The sequence below is a fragment of the Fukomys damarensis genome, unplaced genomic scaffold (assembly GCF_012274545.1).
Source record: "Fukomys damarensis isolate Sample0158 unplaced genomic scaffold, DMR_v1.0_HiC HiC_scaffold_16, whole genome shotgun sequence".
Taxonomy (NCBI): Eukaryota; Metazoa; Chordata; class Mammalia; order Rodentia; family Bathyergidae; genus Fukomys; species Fukomys damarensis.
Window position 1 is genome coordinate 14,706,671 of NW_022900928.1, and position 25,206 is coordinate 14,731,876.

The 25,206-nt window shown below is 42.9% G+C and overlaps 1 protein-coding gene across 1 annotated transcript in view; it reads right to left on the minus strand.

Moving 5' to 3' along the window:
- Nucleotides 1-25,206, minus strand: part of Insc (INSC spindle orientation adaptor protein) — a 121,902-nt gene that overhangs the window by 50,072 nt on the left and 46,624 nt on the right. The window contains 3 exon segments of the mRNA XM_010615371.3: nucleotides 12,828-12,951; nucleotides 14,084-14,136; nucleotides 14,610-14,955. Of these exon segments, the coding sequence (XP_010613673.3) occupies nucleotides 12,828-12,951; nucleotides 14,084-14,136; nucleotides 14,610-14,955 (523 nt within the window).

Consider the following 25,206-nt stretch of genomic DNA (forward strand, 5'->3'; position numbering starts at 1 on the left):
AAAAAAAAAAAAAAAAAAAAAGGAGAGGAAGAAAGACCTTTGGGCAACTTCTCATGCATTTTCAATTGCCATGTTCATTTAAATGTATTAGATTGGACTTGTTCTTAAATAACCTTGGTGTTATGGAAATGAGAAGCTATGAGTTCTAGAGCCAGCTTGCTCTAGAACCTATCATGTGATGAAATCATGTGGATGAAATATGCATGTGCTTAATGGCATGGACGCTGGAGTCGAGCTACCTGGGTTCAAATCCTGGCTCTGCCACTTCTGCCCCTGTGCCCCAGAGCAGGTCATTTCCTTTAGCTTTTCTCTGCCTCAGTGTCCTCATCTGTAGAGTGTTGAAAATAACACTAGAAGGATTTAAACTAGAAGTAGGAGAGTCAGGGGTATAAAAGTTATTCCCCAAGATGTGATGGATGCTTTTGTAAAAGATTTAACATGAGGTAATATTAATGACCAAGGTTTGTCACACAAACCTCTGAAATGAACACTCTTCTCGGACTCCTTCCCCATCGTTACCACAAACAGCTTCACATGTAACACAAATGCTCACACGAAAATGCAGATTTCGTATATTGGGGTCCTGCACCTAAATGATAATTACCTAGTGTTTCTGATTAGTGTTTACACTTGAAGCAAATTAGCATTACATTAAACAATTCAAACTCAATGTCTTTTGCAATCAGCTGCTAATATTAGACCATTCATGTCTAAGAATAATTCAGTGTTAATGTCTATACACATATATACCGTAATTACACCCCAGTTACACCTCAGCAAATCAGATCCCTGACAACGAACAGTCATAAGCATCCTTTCCGCAGCATAAATGTGGATAGGAGATAGAAGGTTCCACTGAGATCTTCAAGGCCCCGAATATCACAATATGTCAGAGTTGGAAGAGCCTCCTCAGAAGTCTTTTATCCAAATTTCACTTCACAGTTGAGGAAACTGAGGCACCGAAATAAAGGTCATACATACCGTCCAGGGAAGTGGGAGGGGCAGCACTCTGACCCCTGTGAGTCTGACTTTCTTTTTTTTTTTTTTTTTTTTGAGACAGGGTCTCACTATGTAGTTGAGACTGACCTGGAACTCACTATGCAGCCCAGGCTGGTCTCGAACTCACAGCCATCCTCCTGCCTCAGCCTCCTGAGTGCTGGGATTACAGGCGCCTGACTTCCTATCTTTCAAGATTCATGAGTCCATCTCTGATGTAGGCAAAGCCTTCCGTGGGCGAGTGAAGCTGGAAGCGCCAGGCAAGGGTTCACCCAGGCACGTTAGCAGCTCTTGTGTACCAAGGCCTCCCATTCACGGCTGACACCTTGTGGTCACCAGAGCTCCTGAAACAGGAGGCAGAGCTGACCGCGAGCCCGGCTGCTGCCCCCTGGATCTGCCCCTGGGTTCTCGCTGAGGCACAATTCTCACAGCTATGATTCTCTGATCCACTCACAGCTGAGACTGAACACGACATGCCTATGGCACAGGGGGCTTCTTCAAAGAGTGGCTACGGTTGAATCACATCCAGGACTTTCTTGCTACTCAGTCCTTCCTTCTCCCTCTCCTTCGTCAGATGTCACACCAGCAACACAGCTTCCCATGCCTTCATCTGCTTCATCTCCTTTGTCCCCCACAGAAATTCCAAACAGGTCCTATCTTGGCTCATGCTGACTCAGTTCTAAAAACTCAAGGTTCTTTTTCTTTTCAGGAAACCAAGATATCACTCTATATTCTAAGAAAAGTGATGAAAAATGAAAACAAAATAGAGAAGATAGGATTAACAGGCTAAGTGACAATTATTTTCTTAAAAGACAGACCAGGTAGATAAGAAACAAACAAAAACAGCTCTTTAAGACCAGGAAAAAGAAGAAAAGAGAAGTTAAGGAGATGCACATGGTCTGTTCTAAGTAAGAAATTAGAAAAAGTTGAGACATTTTTGTTTGTCGCAGAGTGACTACAACCCAGTGAAACCTATCAGGAAGGAAGAGTAAACTCTTAGAAGGACAGACCAGAACGAGATTCTCAGGAGGAGCCAGGAAAATATGGGAAGCCTCGTCCTGAAACTCGAGATGGAGAATCCACGATTATACAGCACAGCTCCCCACATATGCAAAGGAGCCACGTAAAATGCAGGCAGAGTCCTCATGCTGAAAGAGATTAAAGATGATGACAAATTCTTTCCTGCGACTTCCATACAGTGATGGGTTCTAATGCCACTTTCCTTGAAAATGGGCTGGGCTTCATGTTTTGCTTGACTAATAGAAGGAAGCATTCAGCAGAGGTGGTAAACCAAGACTTCTAAAGACTAGGTCATAAAAAGCCTTAAAGCTTCCACTTAAACTTCTTGAAACGCTCTTTGGAGTGCCCTGAGCTGCCATGTAAGAAGTTTGATAACTGAAACTGTCGCGCTGGGAAAGCCTCCTGTAAAATCTCTATCAACACTCAACTGAGAGCAGTTCCCACCCTCTGCAAGGCTCGGTCCATGTGAGGGAAGCTGTGTGGGGCTCTCAGAACCATTTGAACCTCAACATCACCGCTGTTTATGCCCAGATGGAAAAGCGAAATCACTCAGCCAAGCCCTGCCCAAACTCTTGCCCCTTAAAACCATGAAATGGAATAAAAATAGTTGTCATTAGGGTGGCTTTAATGATTTAATAAAGCAGAAGCACAGAAAATATTACAAAGATCAACATGAATATTTGAAAGGGCTGTGGGTAAACTCCCAAGTGAAAGTTTCTGGAAGTGAGCATGTAGTATTGCCTGTATCCTGGAAACACACTGGAGAAATGCAGGACTTAGGACGCTGAGGAAAGGCACAACTGAAGAAGTAGACAAAACAGCATTTGATTTATAAGATTAGCTCTTGGTCAGACAAGAAAATATCTTTCTGGTGGAAGTATCCCGTTTAGGAAGGCAAAAGTGGATAAGACCTGTTAGGACTGGAGGCTCTGAAACCTGAGGACTTAACTGACAGCATTTCTTTCAATAAGAGAAGCCCCCCAAATCTAGAGGTGTTTGTCGGAAAACCAAAAGAATGGGCCGGAAAGCAAATGGAAGCAAACGTGGGAAAATTAGCTCAGTTCCAAGTGGCAGATTCGCTCAGAAGGAAAGAGACCTGCGTGGGAGAAGAGTAGTTGTTAGATTCAACTGATATCTCCCTGAAAGCACTGGGAATGAACAGAATGAGAGGGAACTCTGGAGGCATAGTTCACTACAGGAAAACAAGACATAATAGAAAGGAATAGTACTCAAGGAGGGAATATTCAAAAGGCGTAGAAAAATGGAATTCTGAAGAGCACCAGGCTCAGGACCTGGTCCTTCCTGGGCACATCACAGCCAGACTTCAGGAAAAATGAAAATGGTCACAGTTCAAGCACCTGCTGAGGATGCTTCTCCACCTGAAGCACTTGTGGAAAACCCTCCTGGGGACACAGGGATCTCAAGGCCTAAGAAATTCTCTAGTAAGAGGCAGTGAAAATGGCCAAGCACTCTATGGAACCGGAAGGCCAGGGTATCCTGTGTCAAAAGAATATTTTCCCATTTAACTTAAGAATTTTGAAAATTACAAATGCCTTCATACATTTTTAATTTGATAGGTACAATCTTAATCATAGATTTACAAAACAAAATGACAAAAGATAATCAAGATCCCAGAAACCCAACAAAAGAACAAAATACTACAAGCAGTAAGAGAAAATAAACAAATCACATGCAAAGGAAAGCCCATCAGAATCAAAGCAGACTTTTCAACACAAACCCTTGGGGCAAGGAGAGCCTGGAATGAGATATTTCAAGTACTAAAAGGGAACAACTTCCAACCTAGACTGATGTATCCTGCAAAACTCTCTTTCAAAATGGAGGGGGAAATAAGACACTTCCACGACAAAGAACACCTGAGAAACTACATGAACACCAAACCAGCACTACAAGCAATTCTAAACAAGAGCCTAGAAAAAGACAATGAAGGCAAAAATACTATGAGGTCCAACAGAGCAAATCAAATAGGCAAGGCATGAAAATGAAAGGAGAAGGTGAAAAAGTAAAAAGAGTCAACAAAAGGCCAATAACATGTCAATAATAAGTCAGTACATATCAGTTATAACCAGCAATGTCAATGGCCTCAACTCACCAATCAAGAGAAATAGACTGGCAAAATGGAATAAGAAGCAAAATCCAACAATATGTTGTATACAAGAAACACACCTAGTGCAAAAAGAAGCCCATAGCCTGAAAGTGAAAGGATAGAAAACAATTCTCATTGTGACAGGAGCCCAGAAAAAAATGGGGGTAGCAATCTTATTTGCAGACAAAGCAAATTTCAAACCAAAACTGATTCTAGTATTATTGATGTAGGACAGTACTGTATCATACCTCTGTGAAAGTAAAATATCTTGTATCTGCTTTATGATACATAGTAGTGACCATGCTTTATCAGAGCTATATTTAATGATATTACTCTAGAATGTTCTTTTTCCAGATGATGATTAAGATGCTAATTTAAAAAATGGTGCCAGGTACCACAACAGCAACAGAAAAAAAAAATGGCAAAAGAAATTTTCCAGAAAATTGTATATACTGACCTAAAATAAAGCCATTGTTCTGCTTTTTAAATTTATTCAGTGGAATCTAAATACCAAATCGGCCTCAACATCTCCTTAAAACTATGCAAATAATCATTCTTTCATATTATGTGTCTTCTCTTTTCATCATTAAATTTATATTCCCACTCCACATTTTCCTGAGAATTTTTCCCTAATGTAATACATTTAAGTTTTCAAGTGGTTTATTTCTCATCCATATTGAAATTTGAAATTTTGTTTTACGTCCTATTAGTACAATGCTCCAAGTATTCATAAAAGAACTGTTCCAGGCCAGGATGTAGCTTGCTGGCACTGCACCTGCCTTGTAAGTGCAAGGTCCTGAGTTCGATCCCTGATACCGGAAAAAAAAAAAAAACTGCTCCTTGTTCATTGTCATTGCAGTTATCATCAGCATGACTGATCAAAATAAACAGGCTATACATTTATATAAATATTATGAATCATAAAATTAACATTTTACTTTTTCTTTCAATGAGATGGGTGTGCTTTCTAAGTTTTCAAATGCCATCATATATCCCTGATTGAATGTTGACTTAAAGTTATAGTTTTAGAGTTAAACTCTGAAAAACATGTTTCCCATGAATCCATACAGGGGGCTAGGGTGAGTTTGTACAGCCAAGACACTTAGCCCTTTGAGCACCTTTTGAGCTATGTCTGATTACTGTGTAAGCTACCATCAAACAGTATTTTGAATGATCTGGAAGCTGATAACTCCTCTAGAATGGTAAAGGAATCCAAAACCACTTGACTGACAAAAACACTTGTTACCCCATCATTAAAGTCTTTCATTTGCTTTTTCAATTTGTGGGAAAAATTCCAAAAGTACTTTACTAAGATTTATCAAATAACTATTAGTTATGTCCACCACTTTTTCACTTACAGCACCTTGGGTCACCCCGCTTATTCAGAAAGAATTGAGAAAATCAAAATCTTAGTCTATTTTTAATAAAATATCCTATGTTTCAAATATGTTTATCAAAATCTTGAAACTAATGCTCTTGCTTATTAACTTAATGAAAACATCCATCCTCTCACCAATGAGCCAAGTCAGGATTAACTTTCAGTAAAGAACTGACTTTATTCTTTAATTAAAAATTCCTTTGAAATATGTTTCAAGAAATGCTAAAAACCACTGATAAGTAATTACAAAGAGCATAGTCTATGGAAAAATGCTAAAATTGTCAATATTAAAAACAATGTAGCTCTAAAATAGAATTTGATTTATTGCCATGTTATAAAGCCAAGATAAAACAATTTACTGAACTTGTGATAATGCAAAGAAATACATATCTAACATCCTCAGTTAATTACAAATCTAAGCATATGATAAAAGGCATAGAATTTCTTTAGTTAAGCAGTTTGTATGTGTACTGAACTTTGGTGGGTGCTCAACTTTTGGGAATATAAATAAATAAGAATTGAAATTTTTAAAAATCAGAAATAATTCAATCAATTTTAGCAGCTCTTGTGAGCAAACTTCACTAAGTATTTAAAAAACAAAAGAGTTATGCATCATATCAATCTAACTAGTTTAGCTGCTAGCAATAAATTTTCTCTTTTTTTACATGACATAGAAATTGGTATAAATATCTCCAAAACTACTTTGGTAAAAATGACTTTAACTGCTTTTTAAATAATGTCTGAAAAAATACAAAATTATGCCTATGTTTTATCGAATATATCTTTAAAATTTTGATTGCTCTCAAAAGATTCCAGTCATATTTGGAATAATCGGTTTTATTAACCTTCAGAGTTTTTGTTGGGTGTTTTTGTTTTTGTTTTTGTTTGTGTTTTTTGTTTTGTTTTGTTTTTGAGACAGGGTCTCACTATGTAGTTGAGACTGACCTGGAACTCACTATGTAGCCCAGGCTGCTCTCGAACTCACAGTGATCCTTCTGCTTCAGCCTCCTGAGTGCTGGATTACAGGCGTGCACCACCATGCCTGGCTAACCTTCAGAGTTTTTAGCTCTTAACTCACAGTGCCTTCTGCTTCAGCCTCCTGAGTGCTGGATTACAGGCGTGCACCACCATGCCTGGCTAACCTTCAGAGTTTTTAGCTCTTCAAAGATTACTCTTCTTTCCAGCCATGTCATAATCTAGAACTGAGTATGAAAAGCAGCTGAAAGAAACTGCTTTCACTTAAATATGTGCCTCAAAAAGCCATTGTCAGGGTTTGATGCATCCTGCCAGTTCTCTCATTGCTCTGGTCTAAAGAAACTGTCCCTCAAGAGTCAAACACACTTTGAGAATAAATGGCTGGAAAGAATAAAAGAAATTGAAAACTTCCTTCACCCCCAACCACATACACACCCACTTTACCATATATCTGAATTCAGACAATTCCCATGCTAGGGAAAATACAAAATTTCCAACACCTCTCACAACAGAAATATTTAGAAAACACAGAAATAATTGGCGGAAGCCTGAGGGTTTCACAGTTCATGAATGAAGGCTTGTTCACTGCTTGATTCCCCACTCCCTCCCCAAGGTTTCTGCATACCAGGGCAATACGCTATAAGATTTAGGGTAAGTGATGAACATGACTTCTTTTATAAAGTAATAGAAAGGTTATTTTTTAAAATCTCCACATTTTGTAGTAGCTAAATCTTGGAAACAATCCAAAACCCCCCACCAATCAAAGAATGAATAAAAAAGATGTGGGTTTGTATATAATGGAGTACTACTCAGCCATAAAGAAGGATAAACTTGAGACATGTTTGATGTTATAGAGGCACCTTGAGACCATATGCTCAAGTAAAATAAATTGAACACACATGTTTAAACATGGTGTTGTCTCTCTGGTGTAAGAAACTGAAAATGTAAATAAGAACCAAAATGTATAATAGATATTGTGAAACAGGAAGAAATTGTTCAAGACACTACCAAGAATCAGAGACTTTGTTAATAATTAAAGATGTTTTATGCAACAAAGGTATAGTTTTCTTAGGAGACGAGCTGAGAGACAGACTAGCAACTGAAAATATATTCTTTTAAGACCGTGATGCATGGTGTATTTACCACTGTTCCTCTTTAATTACTTTGCAGTGAAATTTTATTTTTCATAGAAGTGTTTTTATATTTTCTTTGCTAGTATCTACTTGCATCACATTAAAATAGAAAAACTTAGTGCATCACTGGAAAGATCATTTTAGCCAAGAAAACAAATGAAAACTGCAAATCTGAAAAAATATTTTCTTAAAATGATACATGTGTGCATTTCTCCTGGGAAATCTTCAGGAGCCTGGGGAATGCAATGCACTCTAGTGGTTTGAAGACAACTGGTCTAAGGACTTGAAATCAATGCAGCCTGGGGCAGGAGAAACAGCATTCAGAGGGAGCTGGAAATTTAGATGTTTCAGATATGCTAGATAGGAAGAACGCAAGCCCAGCAAGTCCACTTAAAGTAGTGGCAAATTCCTAATGCCGCGGGAAGATGAAATGGCGTCAAATGTCCTCCGATGAGAATGGGGACATTTTCCTCCCATATATGGTGAAAGTAGTACCACAATTAACCTATGGTAGCTGCTTCCCCCAGTGAGTATATGTTCAAAATCTTTATGGACAGTGGGCAACTCAAATACACTGACCGACAATCTCTCCAGGTTGTAGCCAAGACTGTATCCACCAACCAACTTTGTTTTCTCAGCTGCAGGTGCGCATCGGAGGCCATTGGCAATCTTAAAGCGGGAATCCAGGGGGCAAAACACAAAGAGTTCCAGGCCTTGCGATTGAGCATTGGCCTATTTTAACTTTCTGTGAATGTAGGGGAAGGCTGAGATAGTACTATGGGTCCAGTGCACTAACTCTTTGGGTTTTTCCAGTTATGATTAAGAAAAACAGTAGATAATGACAATTCCTGAAGGACGCTCTTCCCATATTGCAGACAACTATGGAGAAAACCCTTCCTTCCCATACTCTGGAATGAGACCCTGCTGGCTAAGATGAGCAGAGTAAGAGTCAAGTTTTGTTTTAGTTTGTATGCTAGTTAGTCAGTTGGCTGTTGTTTAAAGAAATGGGATAGAAGGCATATTAGCATTTTGGAAATCTATTTCTCATCCAGCAAGTACATTTGAATTATCTTTTTTTTGCCATTTAATCTCATTGCATCCCCCACTTTCCTATGTTGGACCACATGGCTGAGCAAAATCTGAGTGCCACACAGGACAGGAAGCAAATTTTGAGCTTTAGTATCAGAGCATCCTTAGCATTCATTAACGAGCAACATACTGAGTCACTGGCACTTCCTGGAAACAAACATCTAGATGCCCACAGTGATTCCAGAAAGATCTACAAGGAGTAGGGGCCATTTGGGGGAATGGCTTCATGCAGTGGAAAAGGACCACCTCACAGGTGGCAGGCCTCCTCTGGCATAGGGTCAGCCACATTCCTCTCACCACCCTCCATGTTGGTCATCAATGCCACCTCCAGGGATGCACTCCCCTCCCCCCAGGCCACCTCACTGCCAGGGGAGGAAAGAATTATCTGATGGGCCGGTCTGGAAGAAGGAACTAAGGATGTTCAGCTTAGGAACTGCCTCTTCCCTTAGAAGGGCCCCCCCAGTCTGACCTTTGTCTTAGGACCGGGGGTATCCACCTTTACCTGGAAAAAGAAGGGGAAATTTAGTAGTGAGATGAAGTTTTAATGAGCACGCTTAGCTCCAGACCCAAAGGTATGTTCTCTGATCAGTTGTATTTGAATAAAGGTGGTATTTTAAATAAACTGACTGTCTAAATGAATAGATAAGTGAGTACAACATCCATTCACATGAAGAGGAGGCACAGATTCAGACTTACAGGTAAAAATCTATTTACTTGATAGAGCATCCTTTAAGTCATCTTGAAGTAAAGCAATTTTTTTCAAAGTTTCTCCTTTTCTTGTCCATACAGCTAATCCTTTATTCCCAGGTAGACTAATCATAAATGTTCACTAATTTCCCATTGTTGGCCCCTAATGTTAAGCCTTAAAATAGTCCCCCTACCAAGTAATGGTAATAAGTAGTTAAGTGATCTTAATCAACAATTAGGAGATTGAGAGCTTTCTGTAAGCAAAATTTGTTGGTTTCTCTTAAGACACAGCAGGTCTATGATGAAGAAACCTATGGCACAGGCCAGAGAGTGCTATCTCATGTGTTATTACCCCTAACTATAGCCCACCGAAATGAGGAAACCAGGGGTCAGAAAAAGTGAATATCTCACTCAAGCTTGCATAACTCGTGAGTATCAGTCAGAACTGGATGTCTCCAAACTCCGTGCTTGGCCTACTTGCTCATAATGCCCACATTCCTAAAACTACACGCTATCACGAGTGCAAGGAACCTTACAAGTCATCCAGTCCAACCCCCATCTGTGGTCTATGTCCTCCCAGGAACAGCTGGCCCATCTTAGTGACAGTCAAGCCCTTCCTACCACAGAGCAGCCCCCAGCTTTGCAGACCTGTTTTGACAGGCACATCCTGTAGTTTATATCCACTAAGTCTGTCTGTTCCAAAGCACGGAACTCTGTAGGCAGCAGAGTACCCTTTTGCAGATCAAGCATCCCCTGATCCTCAACCATTCCTCACTAACCTTGATCTTCAGCCTTTCCTCATCCTCCTAGGAACTTCCTTTGAGCACAAATATTACCCATCACTCATCTAGGGCCTGAATTTAGATGTAGCACACAGTTTCAGCGAGACCAGTGCAGAGTGATAGTAGATTTGAACTATAGCCTTATTGTAAGCACTGTTTCACTGATGACTTTTTTTTATGTTGTTGGGCATAGAAAAGAAGATTGTTCTTTTGTATAAGAGCATGTGTAGCTTCTCAGTACTAAAAAAGTGTTTCCCAAATTACATTTCCTGAAACACCAGCTACCCAGAATAAGTGAATATTTAATTTAATTTAAAAATAGTGATTCTGCAAGTGTAGAATGTACTGCTTTTCAATCTCTGCCAGGAACTATTTGGGTCACTAGAGATACATGAGCTAAAAATTCACAATCCAAATTCTTTGCCTATGGAAACTCCAGGCCAGACAGGAAATACTATAATGCATAAGGACCTTTTGGAAGATTTGCAATGCAGAGTGGCACATTATAGAAGTTCTGATATAAAGGAGTAAATTTCGGTTTATGTGAAGACCCTGCAAGTACAGGGTTCTGGTACAATTCCTACCACCTGTGGTATAGTATTTGAGTCATTAGTTTAGGAAACACATGATTACAACACTGAGCATAAATTATACTGCCTTCATCCAGTTCCTTCCTCATGCCACTACTGTCCTGTGTGGACATTTTATGATTTAAAAGGAAGCTAAAGATCAGTCAAATATTATTACAAGCATGGCTGGGAGGACTCTGGGACATGGTGGCTGAAAAGGAAGGCAGGAAAGAAGGGGACTACGAGGAAGAAAACAAATAATGCAGACACATAGAGGACTCACCTGCCAGCCAAGGGAGAGAGGCCAATGGGGTGACAAAGCCTAATAAATGAGTAGCTGATCAGTTCAGCTCCCAGGCTGGGTATTGATGAGCCAGGTGCTCAGACTTGCCAGTGAGATAGGGGCAGCTCCACAAGCACGCACCTAAGATCAGACACTCCATCTTGGGCAAAGCAGGGAGGAGGAAAAAGCACGATGTACTAAGCCCTGGGCTTTGGACAAATGGCCCCCAAAGGATCCTGGCATCCACAGCGAGCTTTCTCCAGGCTTCTGTGACCTACAGCATCAAGGACCCTGATCCCTCTGCTGCCTGGTACAAACAGTTGCTGAGCTCCCAACCCAGTTAGCTCTCAAAACCCAACTTAACACGCCCATTCAGCCTTTTCCATTGAACTGGGCACATCCAGGCAAGTAGGCATGAAAATGCCCCATGGAACGACAGCTGGCATCTGTGCCCCAGCTCAGAAATTCTTCTAGGTCCTTTCCACTGCCTTTACTACTTTTCCCCATCAGTCCTTTCATTTCTTCACCCGCTCTAGCCCCCATGTTCCACCAGTCCCCTGAGATTTGACGGCTCAGTTTGGGACGTGGGCCCCAGCTTGAACCTCTGGCTTCCCCTCCATGCGACTGTTACCATTGGCTCAGCATCTCGTGATGCCTGCCTCGGTGCCTGTCCTGTACCCCAGTGTCCCAGCACCCCAGCGTCCCAGCTCTCCAGCACTTAGCCTTTGAGCCCTCCTTCCCTTTGTCCCAAAGTCTCAGGACAGGGAGTGTGGCTTTTGAGCATCTTTCTATGATTGGGAGAGAAGATGCCCGGAACCAGATGATTCGGTTGTAAACCCTGTGGGACAGAGGACCTTACCCTCTGACAGGTGAGTCAGCAATAAGACCTGGGGCTTGTGTGAAAGGAGCCATACAAAGAAAGACAGGACACTTTGGGTCCAGTAAAGGGTGAGTTTGGAGAATTATATGTTATTTACGGGAGACTTCATTTGGTGGTGGGAAAAGAATGACAAAATACGTAGCACAGTATTTCTGTAACTATTAATAACATGCAAATACCTTTCATAATGAAAACCTTATGTAGCGGAAGGCTTTTTAAATAGCAAAGGGTAACGAGGGAATAACGTGTTTTAACCCATACTACATGCCATGGGCCTTCCACTTGTTTCGCCGTTCCTGTCACTGTCCTTCTGGGGAAGGTTTCTCACCTCCCTGATGGGGAAAAAGAGGCTGAGACGGATTAAGGAACTTGACCAAGGACCCACAGTGAAACACAGTTTGAAAGTACATCTGTCTGGCTCCAAAACCCTCCATCTTTCCTGAATCAAGCATTAATGTGCCTTGGAGCAGGAGCTGGACTGTGTGACCTTTCTAGATTCTTCTTGGTTGACAGGACTTCTACAAGTGGCTTATTTCCTGCAGGTGCCTTAAGTCTTTTGGGATAATAAGGTCTTTGGGGGTGTACTGTGGACAATAATTCATCAGAGAAGAGTTAGAGTGGAAAGAACAGTACTGGAGGTATAACTGGGAGAGACTAGGCTTCGCCGTCACCCTGCTGCGTGGCCTTGGGTAAGTCTGTTCCTCCTCTGCGCTCTACTGTACACATCTGGAAGATACAGAGTTGGTCAGATGCTCAGGAAGCCTCAGTCAAGCTCTGATATTCTGGTCTCACAGAGGCCAGAGTTGACTTTGGTGGTCTGAAGAGGAAGTCTCCCTTTCCATCAGCAGCTTCCCCCAGCCTGGCTCACCCCTCTGCCCTCCCTCCACAGAAGACCACAGGAGTGGCACTCTGCACCCCAGCCTGCACTGACCTGCACCTCCCGCGTCAGGGCCAGCTCCAGCAGCTGGCCGAAGTGCTGGCCCAGTGTGCTCAGAGTCTCACTCACACAGGCCTTCAATGACTTCAGGACATGGTGCTTCTCGACCTGGAGGCACCTGGGGAGAAGAAAGCAAGGGTGGGCTCTCGGAAGGGGCACATGGTCATCCCAGAATCATTGCTGGGGCCAGATATGGGCCTGCTCCATGTCCAGTATGCGGAGAGAAGGGAGTAGGAAAAGAATCAGAGAGGGCATGTTCTACAGCTGGCTCCTCTCCTGGTCCCTGAGATTGAGGAGAGGTACTGGCTGGAGATGGAGGATCATGGCTCCTGTCACTAGGAAGTAAGGCAAGGAAAAGCAGCAGGACCCTGAGAACAGGACAGATCCATGCCCTGGGCTTCTCCCTTAGACAGCTTGCCGTCACTGCAGCCAAAGTTTATGCTCTCAGTGGCGTCGGGATGGAGACACAAGGGTGGGAAGCTGTGAAGTGGGCACTGGAGCGTCAGGGACAGCTCGTGCTTGCTCTTTAGGTGTAAGCCAAAGCCCGTGGCCTCCCGAAAGCTGTCTTCCCACCACATGCAGGAAGCAGCCGGGGATGTTCTTCCCACTGGAACACAGAGAATCAGGTTCAAGTTCACCCCATGGCCAGGAAGGCCAAAGCCCTACAGAGCCCCAGGTGGCACCAAGACCCAGGTTTGTCCTCTAGGACAGGACTGGCAAGGTGACAGAAGTATAGATATACACCCAGGAGTGTGTACATTGAAGCTGAGTGTGTGCGCGTACATGTGAGGGTGAATGTATGCACACTTATGTGTGCGAAATACAGAGAAGAGGGTGAGAGTGGCTTTCTGTGAAGGAGTGAGTGTGTGTTTACAAATCTGCGCGTGAGCAAGCGAGTGTGACATCTGTGTCAATGTGTACATGTGTGTGAGGGTGTGAGTGTCAGCTTTCACCTTGCCTTGACTCTGGGGACCATGGGGTTTTCTAAAGCTGTGAGAACCTGTTCCTTGTTACCCTCTCCCTGAAAATCCTCTTTTCTCCCATGCAGGTCTTTCCTCTGCCTTTTATCTCATCCTAGGGCCTAAAAAGGAGAGGAATTTTTTGAGGCTTCTTGTTGATTAAAGGAAAAGTCGATGAAAAGTCGATTAAAGGAAACTCCTGGACCAGCACCAGCCCTTCTGTCCTCACTCCCCATCCTTCTTAGTCATAGGACTGGGGGCCCAGCCCTGGGACCCAGGCTCCAGATTTACCTCTCTGTGACTGCAGAGAGCTCTGAACATTTCTCCATTATCAGCTTCTCAACCTGTAGGAAAACAGATCGGTGCTCTTCAGTTCAGTGAGCATCAGCTCGGGACCAGCTGCTGCGCTGGGCACTCTGAACTCTAGGGCCTAAAAATGGAAAACCAAGTCATCCAATGCAGGGAGCAGGAGTTGAACTTTGACACTGTGATATGGGTGGCAAAAGCGATCAGCTGCTTTGGGAGCACAAGGAAATAAAACTGAGCAACTAGGTTTGATGGGGTTCTGGGGAGCTCGGAGAAGGAAGGGTCAGAGTGGCACTGAAGCTGGTATGCTCAGCCGTCGTGCAGCTCCTCACCGCGGCGCTTCCCTCAAAGGCTGGAGGGTTAACAAGATACGTGTAAAATGCATTTAGCACAAGGCTTCACATATGGCAGACACTCGGTAAGGGTTCTCACTGTATTTTTCCCCTGCTTTGTTGGAAAGGGGGCATCCCCTCACCCAGTGCCCACTCGGCCCCACCCCAGGGCAACTGACCTGGCCCATTTCCTGCGAGGAGCTCCTGCTGGCCGCGCTGTACTCGCTGACCATGGAGCGGGCGTGGCACGTCAGCCGCACGCTCATGCTGTGCACGCGGGCCCAGCGGTCCTGGGCCAGCTTCTGCCCGATCCTGCGCAGCTCTGTGCTGATGACCCAGCCTCGCTTGAGCAGCAGCTGCAGGGGGTCTCCAGGGCCGGGTCCACCCGCCAGGATGAGGTCTCCCTGAGTGTCCTCCTCCAGGCTGATGGGCTTCGCCTGCAGGACACACATGCACTCACACTCGGTCATGAGCTTGAGGTCCTCCATCCAGCGCTGGACCGAGTCCACCTGCAGGAGGTGCAGCCTGCAAGCAGGGAACAGTGGCAGATGACGACCAAAGTGCCGCCTTTGTAGAGCTCTTAAACCCACTTCTTGGGGTATTAACTAAGCACCTACATGATCCCAGTCCATCAGATATTTACTAAGCACCTACTATGTGCTCAGTTCCTCCCACTCACACACCTTAAACTCAGCTCTTTTTATCTCATTCTAACAGATAAAAAGACTGAGGCACAAAGATCTGGGAGCTGGGGGCCAGACTAATAAACAACAGGAAATGAGGTCTCACAGAGTAATCAATGACCTTTACTATAATGAGGAAACAACAGAAGTGGCCTAAACATGAAATAATAGTTACTTCAGCGAACTATGATATAGCTACATGGTTACATAGTGTGCATTTACTTGGAATAATGCTGTCCAGGAAGTTTATAGAAAAGGAAATGCGTGCTAAATAGAAAAAGCAGTCTATAAAAATGTAAGTGTAAATAAAAGTATGCCAATAATGCTAAAAAGCCATATCTAGAAAAAGGGCTGAAAATGAAGACTTAAAATGCTAAAGATCTTTATGGGTGATGAAAATAAAGCCCTTTTCTTTTTCTTCAGGTTTTTTTTTTTTTTCTTGTTTCCAAATTTTCTATAGGGAGCATATGTACCACTCTTGTAATGGGGCAAGATTAACTTTATTTAGTACATAGCACAAGAACATAGATTAGGTCCTAAGACCATAATAAAATCCACTCTGGAATTCACCTGGTCAAATAAGTCCATAATATCAGATAGTCAAGAAAGCACTGAACATTTGGTGAGTGCCATATATTTAATGTCACACAAGTAGCCGGCACCGCAGGAAAAGCAGAGATGAAGAAAGCAAGCCCCCATTTTCCAGGAGCTTTCAACTTGCCCAAAGAAGCAAGGCAAGTGAAGGAGAAAGCAAAAGACAACGATAGGCTTCACCCTCGTTCCACAACCAGAGAAGATGCACTTGGATGATCCCTAAGGCTGAGCTCCAAGCCCTCCGTCTTTGGCTCCAGCTGTCTTCTGATGAGTCTTTCCGTGCCTGCTCTGCCCAAGCCATTCTCCACCTGCCAGTCTCATCCACCCATCCATTCATTCTACAGATACCCACTAGTGCCTACTGTGCGCCAAGTCATGTTCTCAGACCTGAGCTGCAGCGGCAAACACTTTCCTTATGAGAGTTATACTCAAGGGAGAGGGCAGTTGAGTAAAGAAGCAGTGTTCGTGGTGGGGATAGGAAGCGATGCATATGTCGCTAGGAAGGAAAAGAAAAGAAAACAGAAAGGAAGTCTGGGGAGGGCTGAGGTTGGAAGCGGGGCTGGACATTGTTGTTTACAGTGAGTGGAACAGAGAAGGCTCACTGAGAAGGGGACATCTGGGCAGAGAGTAGGAAACAAGGAAAGGAGCTATGTGAAAACCCAGGGGCAAACTGTTCCGGGGGGAGAGAACAGCAAGTGCAAAGGCTCTGGGGCAGAATTACCCTCAGGATATGTGAAGAATAATAAGAAGGTCAGAGGAGCTAGAAAAAGTGTTGGAAGGGTCTGAGAGATGAGGTGATAGTGATTGGGAAGGTTATAAGGCAGGCTCTGTACATCTGTACAGGAAAAAGTGAAGACTTGGCTTTTGTTGAATTCATACGAAAAACAAAAGGCACCGAAGGAGCCAACCAGTGGGGCAAAGATATCAAGTAGGGTTGAAACAATAAAATCACACTCCAATTGTCAAGGTTAAGACTGTCTTCATGTGGATGGCTATTTAATGAGGAGTAGGCCTTCAGCAAAGAGGCAGCTATTTGACTATAATGTAGCTCTATAACTTTTAACCACAACACTTACCATGTTTAACCACAGAATCTGAATTTGCGATTTCTTATAGAAAACTGTCTTTCAAGTTGTTAAAAATAAAAAATCACCAATGACCTTTCTCTTCGTGAAAATAGCTACTTTATTTTGTTAAAAAATCTGAGCATGTTGGTCTAGATCCAAAATGTCCCTCCAAATGCTCCTATGTTTGGACGCTGATTAGATCATCAAGGTGCTGTGCTCATGAGGGGGTTCATCTACTAATGAGGTCAGTAAATAATTTGCTACTGGGAGATGGAGCCTGGTGACAGCGTGTCACTGGGGTGGCCTGGAAGGATCCATCTCCCTCCCCGGCTCATCCTTTCACTCTGCTTCCTGGCAGCCATGAGTTGGGCACTTTTTCTTCCACCACGTCAGTTCATGTTCTCAGACCTGAGCCAACTGCCCCTCTGCTGGGCTGTTTCTGCCTTGGAGCCAGCGGTGGACTGAAACCGTCAGCCAAAATAAACCTCTCCTCTTTTAAGTTGTGAGTGTTGAAGGTCGTGTCCAGGACCAGAAAGAGACTAAGACATTGTGCACATGGGCAAGGATCTGGGGTGGGAGCAGCGCATCTGAAATATGAAACCACGGTGCTCCGCTTCCCATTCTATGTTACAAGCTCTCTTAACTTTAAGACCATGTCACGTATACCAATTGGACTGCAGGCATTTGTGTCTTCTATACCTGTCACACCCTTATCTTTGCCTTCTCCGATGGCCAACTCAGGGTAACCCACTGTGTAGCATCCCATTCTTTTCTCATTTATGCATTCTTACACAACTAATTACACATATATTTTAGGGTTTCCTGACCCATTTCTTCTTTCATAAATATAATCACAATGTACACACATCTTTCTATATTTTGATTTTCATACTTAGCATAGAAATCATCCTCACACAGCAAAATCCTAAAATATTTTTTTCAATGTCTTAAAAATTATTCTGTGTCATATATACCACAACTGATTAAACTACTTTCTCATTGTTGGGTACTCACTTCGTTTCCAGTTCTTGACCACTACACGTAATGCAATAATGAACATCCTCATATCAGTATCTCTTTTTTTTTTTATTAGGTTACTGGTAGGTACATTTAAAGCAAACAATACTGTTACATTTATCATTGGAATCTTGTACCTTTACCTGATATCCTGCACAGCAATATCTTAATTCTATGGTGTACCTCCCTAGAAGCAGATTCTATCCAATGGCTGTTGCAATACTGGCTTCCAAAAACAACGCATTCCCCAAACAATGTATTAGAACTTTCCACATCAACATTAAAATATGTTTCTCCTCTATTTAAATTCTTCAGTGTCCCTCAAGGCATTGTCTCCTGTTAAGTCTAAACCCCAGAGGATAGGATCAGAGTCTTCCATGGTCTGGTCCCTTTCACAGATCTCTTTTACATATTATCCCAACTCTCAGCACTCCTACCCTAAACACACACTGCAGCATACTCTTCTTCCCTATTTCCCAAACACATCAATTCCTTTCACAATCCCCTGTAGCCTCAAGCATACTATTCATTCCCGCTTTCCTTCTTCCCCACCTGACATGCCCTTATTCACCCACAATACCTATCTCTAGCATTACCTCCTCTGAAAAGCTTCCAGCAGAGCTCATCGGCCCCTCCCTGGGTCCCTGCATCCTCCACTGGAACATGGATGATGTTATCTGTCACTGATTTTTGCCTGAATTCTTCAAATCTTATGAGGGACAGTCCTTTTCATCTGGTTAAATGGCAGTGCCTGATATATATTAATAACTCAATGCATGCCAATAAACCAGTGGCCCAGTGTCTGTCATGTATTGCTCCACCTCTCTACCTGAACAGAAGATTTTCCATGCTTGTACCACCTCAGGCTACCCAGAAAGTGCCCCAAGACTGACTTGATGAGGACAGGGATAGAGATGGAAAAACATGATCACTGAGTCCTGGAAACACAGGCCTGGGAGATATACTGGGGCTTAAGAGACAACAAATGATCGAGTCACTCATTCAGTGACTCACTCATTCCATAAACACTTTGCAGTAGACATCTGTTGCTTTGTCTTCCAGCATCCCTTCCTCTCTATCATCAGTAGCAGAGACAATTTCCATTAGCGTCTTCCTGAGGCAGCTGCCAGCCATCAGCATCTCCCTTCTCTTTGACAAGGCCCCTTCTTCTGAGAATGGCCTGATTCCTGGGGCCCAGGTCTGGGTGAGGTGAACACACCGCTGCCCACAAGTGTAGGTGGAGCCAGGAGTGAGCTCCTAACCAAGTTTCATGAATCTTATTCCCTCTCCAAACTGTGACACTTAGAGTCAAGAGTTGAGTCACAGAGACTGTAGTTGGTTTCCGTGGATCATGTTAAAGATGGCAGCTTTTTAGCTGTTCCAAGGGAAACTTCAGGATCATTTGGAAAGTGGGGATTCAAGTGCAAGGGTTAATTTATCTTGCTTAAAACTAATGAACCATTTCTAAAACACAAGCACACAAGTGACTAAGCAGAGTTGCCACTCCTTAAAGATCTTCAGGGAACTCAAGGGAGGGAGCTGTTCCTTCTAGCTGAAGCTCAGGAAAAGGAACTTGGAGGAGATGGCTGTGGAGCAGAGTATGGTTTGGACACATCAAGACAGTGGAAGCATATTCCAGGATGGAGCAGTGAAAGAGACAATGAGAAAGTCCCCTAGACAAGAGTTTTACATTCCACAAGAAAGATGACAGTAAGAAGGAAAGAAAAAAGGTGGACCTGAGCCCTGATCTTGAGAATTACTGAATGTCAAGGTAGAGGGGAGGCATTTACCCTGAAATCCCTGAAAGCTTTTGAAATGTGACAGGGCAGCACAACAGAAGTGAGGACAGGTAAGGTAGAAAGATGGCTATATCACAGCATCTGGGACTAGCACTTGACCCAAAGGAAACTTGTTTTCTGGAGCAAGAACTCTAGAGTCATCTGAATGGAGCCACTCACATCCTCTTACCACTCCCCTAACAAAATATCTTAGATTTCTGTGGATGTGACAAAATAATTCATGAGGAAAAAAGATGTGTTTGGACTCACATTTTCAGACAGTTCAGTCCATGGTTGTTTGGCCTCATTGCATTTGGCCTGGTGGCAAGGATCATGGCAAAGGTGCAAGAAGAAAATTTTTTTACCTCATGGTGGCCCAGAGAAAAGGAGGACAGGGAGACCAGGGCTCTAATATCCTCTTCAAGAACATGCCCTCAATTATCTCACTTACGTCCACTAGGTCTCACCTCCTAAAAGTTCTACCATCTGACAACAGCACCATCACCTAGGGACCAGCCCTTCCACATATGAGCCTTTGAACACAATTAAGATCCAAACCACAACATGAGTAAGGACCATCCCAACTCAGCAGTCATGGAAGGATCATAAAAAGAGAAAAAGAAACAGACCCATCAAATGCCTCAGGCCTGGGATCTTCCTCAAAAGCCTGCTTACATCCCCCACTCACAGCTTGTCAAACCCTGCACCCCGAACACACACAGAAGACATACTCAGCTCTTGCTCTTTAAGCTCTTTTAAAATTAGAAAGAAAATGGGATTTCAGAAGCTGTGTTAATTAAAATTGCAATCGATACACCTGTCTCCAAGTATTAAGAAAGAGACGAAACTATTGATTTCTCCTACAATGTCTGTGCTTGTAGATATGAATTCTTCTGGATGTCCATCTCTCTGTAACCTGGATGGATGTCTGTATCTGTGCTTCTGGTTAGATTTGTTTCCCTCCCTTCACAAAAATACTCAGATGAGGATGTGCATTTTTACAGGGCTTGTGTTATATGAACCTGGTGATTAAAAATGGAAGTGGGTGGGACTTGAGCAGGAGTTGCCCTTAGTGACTCATTTCCAAAGAGAAAACTATAGAAAGAACAAATGGAAAGCAACTTTACAGTGGAGACGTCTGGCAGATGCCACCCTAACCAAGTGATCAAGATCAACTTTCCCAATGACAAGTCATAATATGACGTGATATATGATAGGGACACTTCACCTCAGTGGCATTCTTCCTCCCAAAATAGGTAGCCTTAAGCTCATGACAAGAAAACATTAGACAAATCCAAGCTGAGAGACATTGCACAAAATAACTTGACCTTTCCGAGTCATCAGAAACAAGGGAAGACAGAGACACGATCACAGACCAGAGATGAAGAAGATGTAGTAGACGCATATAATGTGATATCCTGGGTGCAACCCTAAAACAAAAGAAGAAAACTTGTAGGAAAACTAGTGCAATCTGAATGATGTCTGGAGTTTAGTTCATAGCCATGGATCAGTGCTAGCTCTTTAATTATGGCAAATGTAGTGTGAAACATTAAACATCCAGAAAAACAGTGTGGAGTTGTATCTTTACAACTTTCTATAAGTCTAAAACTATTCTAAAATATGAAAGTTTATGTTGTAAATGAGGTATATGGAGGAATGGGTCCAGATGACATTCTTGCCCCCAGGAAGAATTTCATTTCCCTTGCTTATTCCCCAGCAAAAAGCACTAGCAGAGATCACCCTGTCTGGCTGGCCTTGTGTGATGAGTCTCTCAGGAGGAAGCCCTAGGGTCCAACCACCAGCAGATGGGTGAGTGGAACCTGACTAAAGAGCCAAAGTACAGACTTCCTCAAAAAACCTGACAGGAAAAAAGATGTCCCTGATTCGACCAGGTGGTAGACATCATTCTCTTGGGAGAAAGATACAAAGGACCAGTGGCTTTGTCATTCAGTCTGACTCCTAATAGCCTCCTGAGCCTGGGCCTTCTGTCCTGTGTTTCTCCCTCTGGCTGGTTCCTGGTACCCTTGTTTCCCCCTTCATCACCTGAACACTTCCAGGGATGACAGACAATCTGTCGTCCAAGGACATAAAGGCCATGAGCATGTGAGGGACTCATCCAAGCATAAGCCAATAAGTCTTGCACCTGGCTTATAGTAGTATAAAGAGCTGGCTCACTTTTCATAATCTTTGTGATCTTAGGCGTGTTCCTGTTCCTTCCTTTTTCAAAAATTCTTGTTGAAATTTAACATAGGTAAGTAAAAGTGAAAAAAATCATAATGTCAAACCGCAGTCTGATAAATTTTCATGAGGTCAGGATATCCATGTGCCCCAGATAAAGAAGCAGAATCATCACCAGGCTGCCAGAAGTCTCCCTTTCTGGTCACTCCTCAGCCAGGATAACCAGAATCCAGATTTTTAACAAACTAAGTTAGTCTTTTGGGTTGATTTCTTAAACACTTTAAGGCTCAATATCATCATTTGCAAAATTGAGGTAGTAGAATCTTCCACATAGGGTCAAAGGAAGAATGAAATTAAATGGCAAATGTGAAAGACCTACACCACCTCACGGCTCACAGGAGATACTGAAAACTGTCCGTGCTCTTAGCTGTTCACCCTCACATATAACTCTTTAACGCCTACCACAGTAACTATAACTTGAACGCATTGCACATGTGGCTCACACGCTAAGTGCTTACCCTGAATTCCTTCAGTCACTCCCCAGGACAACTAAGTTAGGTACTATTAGAATCCCCCTTCTAGATGAGAAAACCTAAGATACACAAAAGTAAAATCACTCCAATAAAACATAGCAGGGAAGTCAAAAATCTTCACTTCTCCAACTTCAGAGCCTGCTCTTAACCTCAATGCTTTGATTGCTTCACCTCCTGTTCACCTCTGTCAAAAAGAAGAGGAGTAGTAAGCAGGATGAAGCAGCCTGAACAGGAATCTGGGGGAAGATCATTTTCCCAAGCAAGAAACTCCAGGCCTGCCATGAGCAACGGGAAGTCAGCGAGTCTGTGAGCCACTGACTCTGCCTAACGCTCTGAGGAAGAGAGGGATGGTAGTTGCTAAACCTGCTCTAGGCTGTCCAGTTCAGGAGCTGTCCTCTAGGGTGACGGCAACGGAAAGGAGGAGGACAAGGCACCAGTGAAGAAAGTCTATCTAGCTTTTTTTAAGAATGAGCTTAAAACATCTATTTTAAAAAATTGTTTATAAAGATATTTCTTGTTTTACTCAAGTAACAAATGAACATACTGAGAAGAAGAAACAAAGCAGACCATTAAACTCAGGCTCCCTACCTCCTCCTAGCCCCACTCAGTGGCTGGTCCTCAGGCTCCACCAAGAAAGCACATCTCACTTAGGTTTGGTGCCAGCCGTGGCCAGAGAGGACACTGGGAACTCTGGCCCCTTGTTTGGCAAAGGGAAAAATGTGTTAGCTGCTCAAGGGCCCCCAACCCAGCCTAACTTCTCCCAGAATGCCTTGCAGTGAAATTACTATACCTAAATTACAGCTAAACCACTAGGCTAGTGAGATAGCTGAATTTCACTTAAATAACATAGAATTAGGTATTTTTCACTTTTCCAAAGCCATAGGGAAAGGAAAGGTAGAGAAAAGTCACCAGTAATCATAAACAGTATTTATTAAATCCTTAAAGTGCTCAAAGAGCTGAGAACTTACTGTACGTTCTTTTCTTTTCATGACCTTCTGACTGGTATGCACTCTTATTATATTCATTTTACAAATGAAAACATAGAGACACAGGATTACAGTCCAGAGACTGTGCCTCCTGATCCCACTGGGAAACTCCTCACCTGTGTGCCTCCTCTACTAATGTTGTGATATCCTCAAAACACAAACAATATTTGATGCATCATGGTCATCAGCACTTAGCAGAAGACCAGATACATACTAGGCATCAAAAATACATAATTGAATCAAGCAAGCCAGAAGTTGCTTGGGAGACATGGACTATGAGTGTTGCCGAGCCATCTGAAAACATATTCTAGGGCAGGGATTTAGCTCCGTGGTGCCATTGCCTGCCTCGAAAGTGCAAGCGCAAGGTCCCCAGTTCGATTCTAAAGGTGTGGGGGAAGTGGGAAGGGTAGGGGAAAGCTAATAAGGGAAAAGAAAAAAATATGAGAAAATGAAAAAATGGAAATGAAGTGTTTGTAAAGGAGGAGGGGAGGAGGGGGTGAAGGGAGGGCAGGGACAAGGGGGAAAATGAGAACCAAGACCTGTCATGTGAAGGTACAAGATCCTAATGATGAATGTAACTACTGTATACCTAAAATGTACCAATAAACTCATGAGGAAAAAAAAAAGTATTCTAGACTGGCAGGGATAAAGAATAAATGACATCCCTGCCCTCTGGTAAAAAAATAAGAGTTTGGCAAGTAACCAGGTTCCACCCCCCAAAAAAGGTGATAATAAAGATTTTGGTTTTAAAAAGAAATAAAGCAGAAATCAGTAGAACCAGAGAAATGTTTTGTATAAGGCATTTTACAAATGCTCCTGCTCTGCTTAGGTAGATCTTGGATCCTTAGCAAAGCTCATCTTGATTTTCTGAGTCTGGCCTCAACTTACAGGCAAATGATGCTGCAGGGAGGTGAAGATACAATACCCAAGCCACTGAGAAGTGCTGCTAAAGGGAGATCTGAACTCCCAGGGGAAGTTAGTGTCCTTGCAAGAACCCAGGAACAAACACACAATATTCTCAAGCTCTTTATCAAGGTTTCAAACAGTAGAGAGTATCTCCCAAGCAATCCCTGGTCAACTGCCTCCATGAAATACTGTCAGTGCTGATTATATGCCTTAGGAAACTCACAGTCTAATAGAAGAGTAAGGTAAAAGCACATAACACTCAATTTCCCTTTCAGCCCATCAGACTGATCACGACAACCTAAGTTAACTGATCATGATTCCTTAAGTATTTCCAAGGGCGCCCAGAGTGCATTGCCAACCAAACTGATCAATTAATCCCAAGATGGAGCAGGATGAGTCTGTCTTCCTCTCTATCTTCCTTCCTTCTTCCTGACCTAAGTATTCTTCGCACACGGCTGCCTTTCCTTCTGATTCATGTCATCCTCTCCAGACACCATGCAGAATCTCAGCCACCACTTCTCTTACCACTGCCTCTTCTAGGTACCGTCATGCCCACTCCCCAACAGGCATGGCTCTGAGTCTCTTTGGCAGCACTGCTGCTTTTGTTGGACACCACTGCTTCCACCAGAGCACGAACTCTGGAGCTGGAGTCCTGGATTCAAACCCCAGCTCTGCTACCTGCTAACTGCATGAGAGTAATTTACATAAACTTTCTTCTCTGTGTCCAGTTCCTCATCGATCAGAGAGAAATAATAGCACCTCTCTCAGCTTACTGTAATTAAGTGAAGTGATATATGTGTGTATATAAAATGTATTATGTATATTATATAATGTCTATACCATATTTAATGCGTTGTAATATATGTATCCTATAGATGTGTGTCTTGTATGTATATGTACCTATAAATACATTTATCTTCTATGTATGTGGGTGTGTGTGTGTGTGTGTGTGTGTGTGTGTGTGTATAAAATACCTAACAGGCCATATTTTATGTTAGTTATTATTAGACCTGTATCATCGGACCTTTGTTACT